General features: G+C 45.6%; 6 protein-coding genes across 6 annotated transcripts; 2 read left to right on the top strand and 4 right to left on the bottom strand.

Annotated features, from left to right (window-relative positions):
- Nucleotides 1–344: 344 nt before the first annotated feature.
- N7462_007985 (uncharacterized protein) lies at nt 345–1828 on the bottom strand (the record flags this gene model as incomplete). The annotated part of the gene is made up of 3 exons (XM_057079703.1): nt 345–1042; nt 1130–1405; nt 1483–1828. Coding segments are annotated over 3 exons (1320 nt in total), but the record flags the coding sequence as incomplete, so codon positions are not given.
- Nucleotides 1829–4556: 2728 nt separating this feature from the next.
- On the bottom strand, nt 4557–4787 carry N7462_007984 (uncharacterized protein; the record flags this gene model as incomplete). Its single annotated transcript, XM_057079702.1, has 1 exon — nt 4557–4787. One exon carries the CDS (start codon nt 4785–4787, stop codon nt 4557–4559), a length of 231 nt encoding a protein of 76 aa, XP_056932372.1.
- A 2082-nt stretch (nt 4788–6869) lies between these two features.
- Nucleotides 6870–8605, bottom strand: N7462_007983 (alpha/beta-hydrolase; the record flags this gene model as incomplete). The annotated part of the gene is made up of 2 exons (XM_057079701.1): nt 6870–8340; nt 8415–8605. 2 exons carry the CDS (start codon nt 8603–8605, stop codon nt 6870–6872), a joined length of 1662 nt encoding a protein of 553 aa, XP_056932371.1.
- Nucleotides 8606–9453: 848 nt separating this feature from the next.
- N7462_007982 (GNAT family N-acetyltransferase) lies at nt 9454–10106 on the bottom strand (the record flags this gene model as incomplete). Its single annotated transcript, XM_057079700.1, has 2 exons — nt 9454–9774; nt 9918–10106. The coding sequence occupies 2 exons, from the start codon at nt 10104–10106 to the stop codon at nt 9454–9456; spliced, it is 510 nt and encodes a 169-aa protein (XP_056932370.1).
- A 920-nt stretch (nt 10107–11026) lies between these two features.
- Nucleotides 11027–11903, top strand: N7462_007981 (uncharacterized protein; the record flags this gene model as incomplete). Its single annotated transcript, XM_057079699.1, has 3 exons — nt 11027–11069; nt 11155–11495; nt 11547–11903. 3 exons carry the CDS (start codon nt 11027–11029, stop codon nt 11901–11903), a joined length of 741 nt encoding a protein of 246 aa, XP_056932369.1.
- A 757-nt stretch (nt 11904–12660) lies between these two features.
- On the top strand, nt 12661–13330 carry N7462_007980 (uncharacterized protein; the record flags this gene model as incomplete). Its single annotated transcript, XM_057079698.1, has 3 exons — nt 12661–12937; nt 12994–13098; nt 13170–13330. The coding sequence occupies 3 exons, from the start codon at nt 12661–12663 to the stop codon at nt 13328–13330; spliced, it is 543 nt and encodes a 180-aa protein (XP_056932368.1).
- Nucleotides 13331–13824: the final 494 nt, after the last annotated feature.

Here is a 13824-nt window from a genome sequence, read left to right as displayed (position 1 = left end):
GGGGGTGTGTCGAGAAGGAAGACTGCATAATACGGGCGAGACCTACATATCTCTATACGCGTCAGGATATTACAGGGATACTCGATTTGCTACGTGTTTTGTATAGTATCCCGGGTATACTCGGAACCCAGCGCCGTAACACGCTAGACAGCAAGGTAGGGGATATTCAACATTCCCCCGCCTATACACTTAGATAGTTCAGTCACCCAATACATCACTATATTGAGCATCTCGTTCCATTGGATCCTAGCTTTCCTAGCCGATACCGTATCCTACTACATTGACATTTCATAATCAGGGACCTCATGTTCGTTTCCAAAGAACCATATGGCCTCGTCTGTACCATGCGTTACGCCTGCCTCAGGCGGAAGAAATTGATCGACGCATTTCATCCGAAACTCAATGCGATATCGATACAAGAGTTCTTCGCCGCCCTCCTGGGCAATTGTCTTCACAAGGCCCCGTTGCAACTTGTGCACTTGCATGTCGGCATAAATTACCGCAAATGCATGCACCCAATTGTTGAAGCGGGACGGCAGCGTCTCAGTCGGGGTGTAGATATTCATCAGCCCGTTGACAATTTGTGCCGGATAATCTGCTATCAGGCGTTCACGCAGTCCTTCCCTACTATCTTCTTTAGGAGGCTTCCACAGTCCGTACAGGTAGTGCTCATCTTTACATTCCCCGATCATCAGAGGGACGCGACGTTCAATCAATTGTCGTGCAAATTCATCCAAATTCTGAATAAGGCCTGACCTGATGAATGCCCCATCAGTTATAGGACGGAATTGATGGGTGTGGATTGAGAGAGCGGCTGTCAAAAGCTCTTTTGAAGGAATATTTCTTAATTTCTCGAGTGTTTCTCTAGGAGAAACTGGTGGAATATTCAGCGCCGCAGCTAGTTCCTCAGATTGAAGCTGTGCCTGGTGGCGTGTCTTAGGCTGGACACCAGGTCCATTAGACCACATGCAGACACGCTTGATAATATTGCTATTACACAGGTTGAGTTCGTATGCCAGTTGATGGAAAGCCGAGTAAGCTCCTAGAAAACATGAAGTGAGAACTTATTTCATCGGTCCAGTTTTGTTTTGAATGAGTGAAGAGACGGAAGAAAGGTGATATATTGTACCTGCTGAATAACCCGCAAGGGTGATGTTGTCTGAGTTGCCTCCAAAAAGAGAAATATTCTCCGAAACCCATTCAAGAGCCAATCGCTGGTCCCAGAAACCGAGATTTCCAACTGTATTTGAAGTGTCGCCCGTTTCCTCTTCAAGCTGCGTGCAGTAAAAGAACCCAAAAACACCGAGTCGGTAGGCTGGTAGGATGAAAATAGCCTTAAACCCTTCTGAAATCAAAGCTGACGGTTTGAAGTCATTGGGCGTGCCAGACTGAAGCCACCCACCATCTTATTCAGTAATGAATTTTTCTTATTAGCAACATTCCACGGTCAAATTTCATCTAGGTCCCAGGATGTCCACTCACGGAGGAATACTAAAACCGGCCATCCGCACGCCGGTGGTTCTTCACTTGGCACCCATATATTGACTTGGAAACAATCCTCACTCCATGAATCCTCCTTGAATCCGCCATCCCACTCTAATTGGGGATAGACTTTTGATCCCATGTCACACCGAGCGGGTTCCTCTTTAGTGCCGTAAGTGAAGGATTTTGGAAGAGGGGTGGCTCTTTCCCATCGCTTTGTTTGAAAAGCATATCGAACTCCCGTGAATGACAGACAGACTGGTGTATTCTCTTTAGAATGAATAACCCCCTGGACGTAGCCCCGTCCGTTGAGGGATTTCACGTACGGTTCCTCTGTAAACTTCATACTTGTGGACACAAACGAGATGCGAGTCTTCACTTGGAAATGTAACTGTATTAAGCAGCGAGCCCTTGAGGTCTTTGCAGGTTCTCTTTATCTTTGGAGAGGGGGGTGGTTTGCCGAGGTACACTTTTTGGACTAGCCCACGCCTGTAAGTTATACCCTGGTGGTTTCAATCATTATCGGCTTATGGAAAAGTAATAGTTCCCGCTGTGGACGCTTGTCCCTGAATTATAGTATAACGAGGTACGTTTCTCCTTGACGACTAACCAAAAGCAGCAGGTTATGCCACCGAGCCGAGTGCTCCCGATCGGCTCCACCTGCTTTCCTTCCATCTAGGTTTGGCCTCGTCTAGCCTTATCTAATATCAGCCAGACAAATGCCACGAAACAGGACACGAATGATAATCAATATCTGAGTGTTTCTGTTCATGTGCTCAAACTAGCAGACCGCTCACTCTTTCCAATCGCAAAGGTTCGATACCGGATCAAGAGTCTTGATTTCACACTGACCATTGCAAATGTGCCACTGCATCATCACGTCTGATTGCGTTCGAATAGGGTTAACCATTTTAGTCAGTAGAGGGATAATATGAATGTTTCTCTGAAGTGGGTTTGTTGAGCTTGAGGCACATATAAATATGACTACCAATGAGCCTACGGTATCCGAACACGACGAAATTTGCGCTTTTCGAGGGCCAAGATAGCTACAAAAATGTTCAAGAGGTTGGTTGATTTGGATGCTACTCCATCCCTACGTATCAATATTCGAAAATTCAAAGCAACCAATTGCCCGTGAATGCAAAGTGAGATTCAACCTCTTTAGAGTTTCAATGCCCCAGCCAGCGGAGCAACAAAAGGGCAAGAAAGGGCCACAATGGAATGAGATGGAAGGGTTGAACTAAATCCGGCTATGTGCCCCCTTTTCACCCACGAGCCCCTTATACTTATCTTCGGTCTTCCGTCGAATGCGTTTGCCATAAATCATCATGGGAATATAAAGCACTGCAATAACAAAATACCAAACAGAACATGTAATATACATATTCTGTAATCCTTGTGCCTGAAGCCATGGACTCACCGCAAATGACAAGACAATGCTCACAATATTTCGCACAAAGGTGATTCCTACAAATGCCTCTCCAGTAACCTGATTAGTTGCGTCAGTCTCCGTAGCAAAAAAGAAGTTTGACGATCTCAACAGCTTGGAACCCAACGAAAACTCACCCCACGATATGAATCAATGACTAAGCACAGAGCTATGTCCCCGTAGCTGCCTAGGGAAAATCCAAATAATGCCCCGCCAACTTGTAGGTATATCCAGTGCATGCCCTGCAGAGATTTTCAGTGATGAACGAAATAAGTAGAGAGTAGGAGATGTTATTACCTGGGCAAAGCATATACCAAACATCAAAAAGCCGGATAGTCCGACGATAACGGGGAGGTGAACCATGTGCAGTCGCATTTCGGGCTCGTAAACTCCGTGATTACGTCTGGCGAGCCAAAGGATGACATGATCTGTCAGGTAGCCACCATATACAGCTCCAATGACGCATCCAATAAAAGGCCCAAGGCTCATTAGGCCAATGCCAAAGGCGTTAAGGCTGTATGGTGGATAGGGCATGAGTGCGGACATTGTCAGCATTTGGATCGTCACCCATCCAAGACCAAAGGCATATTGAACTGCTGTAAACATGACTGCTGGAAACTTGAATAAAATAATAAAAGGATCACAGAAAAGCCTCCAGAGGCTTTCGTCTGTTTTTGTGATGAAACGTATTCTGTTGCTGTATGACGCCCTGCTTACGGAAGACTGGGTTGCTCTTGATTTGAGGCTGATTGTCGGTTGATTGTCAGAAAGTTTCATATTCTCATCCGGTCCTGGTGACTTTTTGGGTTCCTGACCCTGTGCGGGTGAAACATCCACTATCCCTTCGAGTCTTGGGATATACTTGGTTTCTTCATAGAGGAAGAGAAGTGAAATGAACTGGACGCCAAGAAAAGCAGTCATGATCCAATAGCTGAACCTCCAACCGTATCGATCTGCAATGTATCCTGCAGGTATGGGTGAAAGAAAGCTCTACCAATAGCGGTTAGATTATAGCATTCGAATGTGGTCATAGTATTTTTCTGACTCACTCCAACCAGAACCATTGCCATATAGGATGCGTTTGCGGTTCCCCTTTGGTGTACAAAAAATATGTCTGCTATCTGTGGAAGTGTAAGTAAAATATTGGATATGCAACTCTTGAATACACTTCAACAAACCGTCATCTGCACAAGAGTCTCATTGGTTGAACCAGACAACCCCCATAACAGATTAGTCATGTACAGCTCAGCAGCGGTGCTCATTTTTGCGGACCAAATCGAGAGCAGAACCATAATAAGAGAAGAGAGGACATAGATAGATCTCCTGCCATATTTTGTCGCAAAGGGAATGAACAAGTTGCAACCGACGGCGCAGCCCACGTAATTGATAGCAGCAGAGTTAATGAGCTGTTCGTAATCAATTGACATGTCCAAAACCATCAATTGCCAGTAGGTTGGTTGGACAGATATCCTGAAGATGTGGAATTGACCAAGTTAGACAGGTTCAGTGGTGAAGATTTTTGGAAATCAAAAGGGAATGGAGAAAATTTGCATACGCGGTGAATATGATAGCCGTCGCAATCAGAGTCAAAAAAAGATTGAATGTTTTCCGGATCATGGACCAGTTCTAGGAGGTTTAGCTTTCCTTAAAGCTCCAAATTTTTGAGACAGCGGAAATCGAGGCGAAATACCAGTGGATCATTGGGGTCGTCACTCGGCGTAGGCTGGACAACAAACTCCGTTTCTATGACGGCAAGATTTGACTCTAGAGAATAGTTAGACGCCGTCAAAGCAGAATGACTCGTGATAATAATATTGGACGTGTTAATACCATTGTAGATCCGGGAGGTACCGGGGGGCTCATGCTGGTTTTCCATGGTGGCTGTGGTAGCAGATATTGCTTTGCGCTTTGGATATCCGAAGATATGTAACACATCCTCGAAGTATGGATTTTGATGAGCTTTTTATATAGCAATGATCTCCCCGGCTTTAAGAAGATAACGTTGTGTTTAGTTCGTCAAATCAATCAATATTAAAATCGAACTAGTACTCTTACGGCAGGTTGAACCACCAACACGCCAAACCCCGCATTCCTTGGCGAATCGCCCCTTCGCTCTCTGGAACCCGCCCCAGTTTCAACCCCGTAGCTGGAGCTTTTTACTCGCATGATCGTCTTTCCCGTCCAATTGGGTCTTGTCTTTGTTATCGTCGTTATCATACTTTTAAGCTCACTTCCAGGAGAAACGTTATATCAGGCTTTGAGCGCGGAGTATTGTCCTGCGATGGACTTCAGCAGGGCGTGGTCAACCGGACCAGCGGTAGTCTCTGTTCATGAGGCATTTGTTTAATCCCAGCCTAAAAGTTTGATTCGTGGTTATGAATCGTCGGACACGAGACCCAGTCCAGGGTTCTGTCTCACGAGATAATCCATATTTCAGGTTCAATAATACTTCTTGGTATGCGAAACACCCATCCCAATGACAAGTTCCTACAGTAACTCGGTAAAGGTATTTGGAACATCAAGAATATGCGAAAGTGGCGATGCTCCTGAAGGCCCTATCTCGATAAGGAACATGCAACTAAGTGTCTCCAATAGGCTAGCCGATGTCAACACTTTCCATCGGCAGATTAGGTTCGTGTTTACTAGTCTAATAAGTATACTATTAAGGGTAGGATTAGTATTCGCCGCGAATGGACCTTTATATGCTCTCTAGATTAGCCAAAAAAGGGATGAATACTAGGGTTTAACGCATTACTGTAAGCAGGTTAATGATACGAGGAGCCGACTGGTCACTGTGAGTAGAGCTTCCTCAGGATTATAGTTGCCTATTTCTACTGCGTGTCCCAAGATTATCTCGCAACCGTACCGCTGCTATGCTAAGCCTTACACAGGCTCGGGTACTTTTCAGTATCTTGCAGGATGTGCCAGAAGTGCGCACCAAGCCAGTCACTAAGTGTTACCGCGAAGTGAGCTCCCCTACGGGTAGGTTAGGTTGTCTTGAAGGTGAATTGTGAAGTGCAAAGTGCTAAAGGTAGTAACCAAGTAACAATGTGCAATCGATCGCGAAGAATTAAATACATTATACGAAATGAGTGTCATATGTCTATTTCTTCCTACACCCTGATCCACTCCCAGGGAGTAAATTTGGAGTCACCGTATACTCCTGCGTATACTCCTTGGAGTCATACTTGGAGTATATCCTTGGCATCACGGTGTGAATTTACCGTCCCCTAGTGTTGCGGCGTAGTCTTGGTGCTGGTAAATTGGTGACTGTTTCCTGCGTCGCGCTAACCGTCTCATCGTATAATAGTGTATACTTTGTAACCAAAGGGGTGTGGGGCAGGTGTTCCAAATATTTTTTCTGTCGCTGTACGCGTCCTCTACCCGCTTGCCCCCTCAAGCGCTCAGAAAAAAAGCTCAAACCGCTGGATAAGGCAAGTCGAACCCTAAGGAAATTCTGTCCTATTGATGACGGCTTGAATTTCAAACCTATACTGAATCAATCAGCAAACTCTCTACGCCAGCCAGCAGCAATTTATGCATATTATCCAGATCTCGACGTTGCGTACTACTCAAATTTAAGGTGACAAAGAAAGCGGATATCTCCATTCAGCCTGACACACGGCCGTTCGCTTTACAATATCGGAGTACATTAGACTGTATTACCAGAGTAGATTCACATGGTGCTTCTCCTAGACCTCGGCTATTTTCTGGTATACTAAATCTCAAGTAGTCGCGCATGGCGATAGTTGTCAATGCTTCTAATTAGGACACCAAATCGATGGACAGTCTGCTCAGTAACTTGAAATGATTCAAGGATATCAATTGATACTAGTGTTTCCATATGAAGCGCTTAATGTCATGTATTCTCAAAGGACCGTGAGGCAGGGCGATTTGAATACTAGCGAAATACAATATTTAAAGAGTAGAAAGCGGGTTTATGTGCATCACAAGCAATTCACTTCCTGGTTCCGAATTGTCCAATCTTGGATCGCTTCATCAGAAGGTCATCTATCCCACTGAGAAACCTTCGCCAAAAGTCATCGTTCCCAAGAGACTGCAATCTTTTAAAACGCGAATAGAGTCTGATAACTTCATCCTCCTCCTCAGACTTGACACTTTGCACCGATTCAGGGCCCCAAATCTTCCAAAGACCTTCCCCGCTAGTCCATGGGGACCCACCATTTACAAACTCGATCCATGCAGAAGCAAAATCACGACTCATGGCAATTTCAGTCTCGTTCATCTCATTTTTGAGATTCCCAAAAAGATAGAGAAGCTCATGGGCATGATAAGCAGTACCTTCAAGTTCGTTCTTGAGACGGGATCGTTGGTCAAAATGGTACTTGAAAAGCATTTTCTGGGATTGGAGTCGCTTGTTGTGCAACCCAACCTGCCAATTCGGTATTTTGAAGGCAGCGTCCCCACCGAGATGACTCACTCGTTCTATGAGCGCTTCCTTGTTCAGACTAGGCTCAATGGCGTATTCGAGCAAGATGCTATCAACAAGAGACTCATCCTGAATGTGATTCACGAGAGTTTCTTTGACGGTGTTGTACGTATCTTCCGCAAGATTGAGTCCGAAAATGATTCCTTCATGATAGACATCTCCTATCATGAGTGACTTGATCCAAGTTGGTGTCTCTGGATGAAGACAAGTCCTGTCGTTGTAGAACCATCCATCATCGCAGGGGTTACCGGTTCCTGAGAAAACACCCTGAATAATATGATCGGCATTGGCTAGTTCTTGTTCACCAATACCCCGTAGCTGATCCATAACGGTAGGCGAAAGGGGGTCGATAGAAAAGTAGCGGCAGGTTGCATTGAAAATTTCTTCATGCCGTGCCAATGGCGCGGGATGGAGAGAATTGAAAACTCCCGACATGCAAATCGCTCGGTGGAACTTTGGTGGATTTCTAGCAGTCAACTGATGAGAAATCGAAATTCCCCCCGCCGATTCCCCAACCGCAGTGACATTTTCAGGGTCTCCACCGAGCTCTGCAATGTACTTTTGGACCCATTCGAAGGCAACTTGCTGGTCCGTAAAACCGAAGTTTCCATTCCCTTTGAAGCCATCTTGTCTCAATTCGTCAGCAATCTTGCTGCTAGCGAGGAACCCGCCAAGTCCAACCCGGTAGTTAAAATTAACAACTATGATGGGTTGATTCATGGAAACGCTTTGGGAGACCAAGTTGACACCATCGAAAACGCCAAGGTTTGCCCCTGTATACAAAAGCGAGCCGCCATGGATATAGAAAAAGACAGGGAACCTTTTTCCATATGCCGTGGGATGTTCGGGTACAACAATATTCATTACCAGGGCTGATTTTTCGTCAATTTCCGGCTGGCGTGGGAAATGCGGGTTAGGGGGTACCGGAACTAGGATATCGGAAGTGTCTCCTTCAACTAAAGGAGCAGCGCAATCATTCCTTGAGCAGAAAATATGAACACGTCAGCGTATGGACTTATGGACTCAATGTGAGGGAATCATCCATATGCAGACCCTAATTGAGTTCCATCGTGGTAGTTCTTGTTCCACGACGTCTTCAATGTTGAGCGTGTCCACCGTTTAGCCAAATCCGCGTACGGGATACCACAGAACTGCTCAACGCCTGTTTCATAGCGGAAGCCATCCAGCTGGCCTAGTCCTTTGACATGTATAGTAGCTTTCGAACTTGGTGTTTGAAAGGACATTTTGGATGGATAGAAACAATTTGAGAGAGTAGATAGAATAATCGGCAAGAACTTAATGAGGTTCACGTCCGACTGGCCACGAGATCCAACGGTTTTATACTACAATGTGGGTCTGAAATTTTTCAAGTTGTGACCCTTTGAGCTAGATCCGCTTCAGTGATGAACAGGCACAGCACTTGAATGGCAGTGTTATCTATTGCCGCCAAGTGCTAACTCAATACAGCAGGTGGGGCTACATGTTCCTTAACAAATTAAATCATGAATATGGGCCTGTAGTCCGCTTTGCTAGCCCAAAATGGCAGGTCATGCCCCGCCTTTTGATACCCCATGGTGAAAGACAAGATGAATTTCGATTGGCAAAATTAAGATGCCTTCTCCCTATACTAACACAAGAATAGAATGTCGATCCACAAAATCGAGCGCTGGCTGTTTGGGCCTAGATAAGTGGCTATTGATAACACTGTAGCCGAGGCCCAGAGAGATCGCTAGATCTTTGGGAAAAGCAAGAAACTGAGGGACTTGGTCGGTCGATTGACTGGGTATCTGAAGCGATGGAAATCCGGGCGAAAGTATCAGTGCGAGTGCTGGACCATGAGGATCCAGCACCTCGTTAGCTCTGACAGAATCCCGATTACCAAGACTCAACTGAGAGGAATTTCAACTGGTCAGAAAGAACAGGTATATCTAATAGGTATTATTTCTGGATGCTTTGAGAACAATAAATGGAACTCAACATCAAGAGTCTATTCAAAAATATAAAGCTGTGATTTGAAATAGAAGATGTTATTACATTGTCCCAAACACCAATTTGATCCAAAATTTGCAAACGCGCATATATGCCGCGGATGCTACTTCTGCCCCAACATCATCCACATTCTTACTGCTTCACTTTCTCCCTCCCTGGGAGTGACTTTTAATTGGACCTCTTCAAAGACTTCAAACCCAAATTTCTTGTAGAAGGAGAGATTGGACTCTTTCGTACACTCGAGAACGATAGGCTCAGTACCAGCATATTCCAGAATCTTTCTCATAACCTTCGATCCTATCCCTCGTCCTTGCATATCTGGATGGATTCCTATCACTTCCAGATACCAGACTTTCTTGCCGGGGAGAGAACCGCGAACTTTTTCTAGTGCACGGTCGTGTGACTCTGACATTATCTTCAGTCGCTATAGCCGCAGAGAAGAAAAACTATTAGACGAAGATCAAGGTTGAAGTGAAAAAATCACATTTGGCTTTTGGGCTCACTTTGGAATCTATCCCCGGATCCTCCACTTTGTCGAAAAGCTGGCAAAGAAAGAGTTTTACCAACCCGGCGACTCTTTTCACCGTCCAGCGCGATCTTCCTTTCGGTGGATACAGCATCACCACCGCTGCTGGAGCAGTTTCCGGCAAAGGAGTGCTGTTTTTTTTCCGTTGTGGCCATAAAATTATCACTTTTAGATACGCTTTCGACCTGGTTGGGGGACGGCGATGGGGCCTCGTCTTCGGTGTTCGACATGAGAAAATGGAGCATCATCCCCGTCAGCCGTGTCAACCTAACCCGTCGTTGCTGCAATTTTAGCACAGATGGATGCTCGGCGCTCCATGGTTCCTTTGCATTTGGTCGCAACCAAGTAATAAGGGGATCGTCTGAGAAAGACAAGTTGATCACATGCGCCGCCGCGGCTACACTTCTGGGATCTACCATCCAGTTAGCTTTGGATGATTAACATAAGTCAATAAAATGCAACAGCATACCATCTGGCACCTCCCTGAGCTCTAGGCCCTGAACTAGAGCGGATATATCCATATTTTACCAATGGTTTGGCTTGTGAACCGTTCAACGGTGACGGGGAAGTGTATTTATAGTCACCCTGGCTGTTCTACTGGAAGTGCATGTGCTGGCTTACGCAACACTTAACCGTAAGATGTAGCTAGTGTTGATTTTATCAATCTGGGCAGTTTCTCTAGATTTCAGAATGGATACGGGGGAGGGTACCACCTCCTTGATTCAGACAAGCTGCATAGGTACGATATCAACCTCGGAAATATAACACTATGAAGGCAGATTTCGTGGGGTAAGTATTTGACATCCGGGTTGTCTTTCTCAAATTCGAATTTAACTTTCTACCCAGAAGTTCCTCAACTATCCAGAGCTAGTGGTCTCAGAGAATACACAGGCACGATAGGTGCTCGCGCCCCCTAAACACCGGGCGCGGAACGCCTCAGACAACTCAATAAATTCTTAGCTGGTGGCTCCACCTTCCAAAAATGGGTTAGCTGAAAGTCACACTGTGCTATATCCCCTTGCCTTTTCAAGCTTCTCAATCAAATAATTCAACAACTACCATTAACCCTTAAGACAAAGTTTAAGTTGCTAGATTTCAGAAAGCACAAACAATCTAAGATCGATCAATACAGTTCAACAGCAACGGAGCCATGTCGCCAGCAGAGCCTCTTCGGCTAGGACCCGTCAAGGAAGGTAGGCAGCTCATGATTCCCCGCCCTCAAGGATAATACTTATTCTTTTCTTTCTTCCTTGTCAGATAAACTCTCACTTTGGTCAGCATCGGCGACTCTTGCTGGGGCATTTGCCAATGATCCGGTCAATTGCTGGATTCGCCCTCTTACATCAGTGGCCGAGAAAACTGGTCCAGGCGCCCGCCGTGTCTATTCTCGCTGGATCCAGTCGCATAATCTAGCTGGAGTTGTCCTGGAGTCCCAGCCACCATATACAAAATCTCACCTTCTGGGAGGGGCTGAAGGAGACGATTCCCCCGCTGCTGTAATTCTTCTCACCGCACCCGAATCTGAACAACGTTGGACAATCAGGGCCCTTTGGAGCGCACTGAAATTATTATTTATAAATGTTCTCTGGGATCCGATCGACCTTCAACTCCCTGAAAGTGTACGTTCTCATGCGGTAATTTTGTCGAAACGCCTAACTGATTCCTTGCAGAGATTGAAAGAATTCCAAAGGTGCCAGAAGGTTGGCATCCATCGCCTCCTGAAAGAAAACCCTGAAGCTTGGCATCTCGAAATGATTGGAGTTCATCCGTCATTACAGGGGAAGGGAATGGGAAAGCTTGCCATGAAAGCCGTCTTTGATTATGTTGACCAGGCACCAATTCTCATCGAGTGTTCCAGTGAAAAAAATCTTCCTTTCTACAAGAGCCTCGGCTTCACTATTTTGGAGGAGGTCGAGATGGTGGACGCTCCCCAATTTGAGGGGGACACCGGACGCGTCAAACAATGGCTAATGATACGCGCATTGGGTGCGACGGATGAAGGGAAAATGAATCCCAAAAAGGGGTAATATCACTGTTCAAATGCGAATTATATATGGCTGTAGTCTGCTGCACCTTAAAGAAACCAAATCGTACCACCGCAGTGCTTGTCTCTTTTGCCTTGTTTCTTGCCGCTTTGATCATTTCCCTATCTATTCTGTCGTTAGGTATGTTATTCAAACTATCGCGTCCCACAGGATACATATAGATATACAATTTCTTCTTGGGTTTCTCGGCGGGCCTAGGAATCCCTTAGAGGAGAGGGAAATCGCAGCGAAGATAGGGGTTAGCTTCATGTTAAGAATGTCTGCAAAATCCGGTACATATGCACATAAACATGATTCACATAAAAGATAATATCGAACCTAGTCTAGGAGAACCTACCTACTGAGCCAGGGCGCTCTTCGGCAAGCCTGCGAATGCAGGCAGCATGAGAGCGATCAGCGAACCAGCCAACAAATCACACCACACCATGATGGAAGGAAGTCTCTCATAGAGAAAACGGATGCTGCTTCTGCGAAAGATGTGTAAAGTTGATTCTCTCCTTATCGGAGATGCGAAGCTATATCCTGGAAAGACTGTGTACTAGGAAAGATATTCTCCAATCAGAGATCACCCCTCGCCTGCCATTTCCCCACTACACTACGATATCCTGGAAAAGCTCCGATTTGCTTGAAAGTGGACTAGTGCAAAATGACATCATCATCCTCGTCCCTCATATAACGGATGCTGATCTTTGCGGCGTAAACCTTCTTTCAGATAGCTTCTTCCTGAAACACCAGCGCAATGTCAGAATCAATTGCTCTTTTCCGACGCCATCGCAGTGACGAGCTCGCAAAACTTGCCGATCAGCACCTACAACATGATCTACAGGCCGCAGACCGCGATGCGCTCAAGTCAGCTGCATCTTCTGTCTCTCTCTGGGCAACAGTCGGGTCTGCAATTGGACTTGGACTCGGTCTTTATGCCGCAATCCGACTAAGAAGCACACGAAGAGCATTTTTTGCTGCTGTTCGTGCTCAAGAAAAACCTACTCAGGTTGTGTTCGCGGACGGTCGGACTGGTAAACCTCCACACAGCATGCGCGCCCTTCGTTCTCCAGACTAACGTCCACTTTAGAGGCTATCCCTGATCTCACTCCACTACTAAAGCCTACAACACTCGGTGACTTTGCAACCTACTTCTTTGCCTCAGCAGGTGGCCTATTTTTGGGTGGTGAACTTGGTATGGACTTTCGAGCTCTTAATGCAAAATCTCAACATAGACAGGTTTCTGACCAATTTCAAATTATTTAGGGTTTGCAGGAGGTGCCGCAAAGGGAAGTCGGAGTATCACGGCCGATCCTGAGACAAAAAAGAGGATCGAGACCGCATTTAGAAGATTTCGAGCCGATGTCCTCCGCAGGGAGGCAGACGCTTTGGATAAGGGAGCAAATGTTTCCGAGATAATGCTGTGATCCATTTAACAATCTACATGCTTAACATGGTTTTCTAAACTTCGCTATTTATCTTATTTCAATCTCATTCCTCAAGCGGTATAGCTCGGTATGCCTATGACTTTTCTTCCTTTTTCCCAGAAGTGTTACCGCAAAGGTAACCTAGAATACATCTTTTTGTCGTAACATATCTTCTAGCACAAGTCTCACATTTCTAAATTCGGTTTCTAAATTCGGAAAAACGTAGTTTACCGATATCTAACGCATTGATCAACTTGGCGGAAAGAAAAGGGAAAAAAGTGCATGCTCAATTTTTGCTGGTAAATGACATTGAGCCGAACATCGTCACTTTTTGCGTCCTTATTTTTTTTTCAAAGTGTCTGGTTAATTGAAGTGCTTATACTTACCGGGCTCCATGCATTTTCTTACTCTCCCACCCCACCGAGAGTTCAAGCTATTTTTACTCCGACACTGGGAAAAGTCATCGAGTGCGCGGACGTGATCTGTTTCAAAGG

Source organism: Penicillium macrosclerotiorum, assembly GCF_028827735.1.
Source record: "Penicillium macrosclerotiorum strain IBT 26536 chromosome Unknown utg000007l_segment0_segment0, whole genome shotgun sequence".
Lineage (NCBI taxonomy): Eukaryota > Fungi > Ascomycota > Eurotiomycetes > Eurotiales > Aspergillaceae > Penicillium > Penicillium macrosclerotiorum.
Note: the sequence above shows the minus strand (reverse complement) of the source record. Positions and strands in the feature narration are given on the sequence as shown.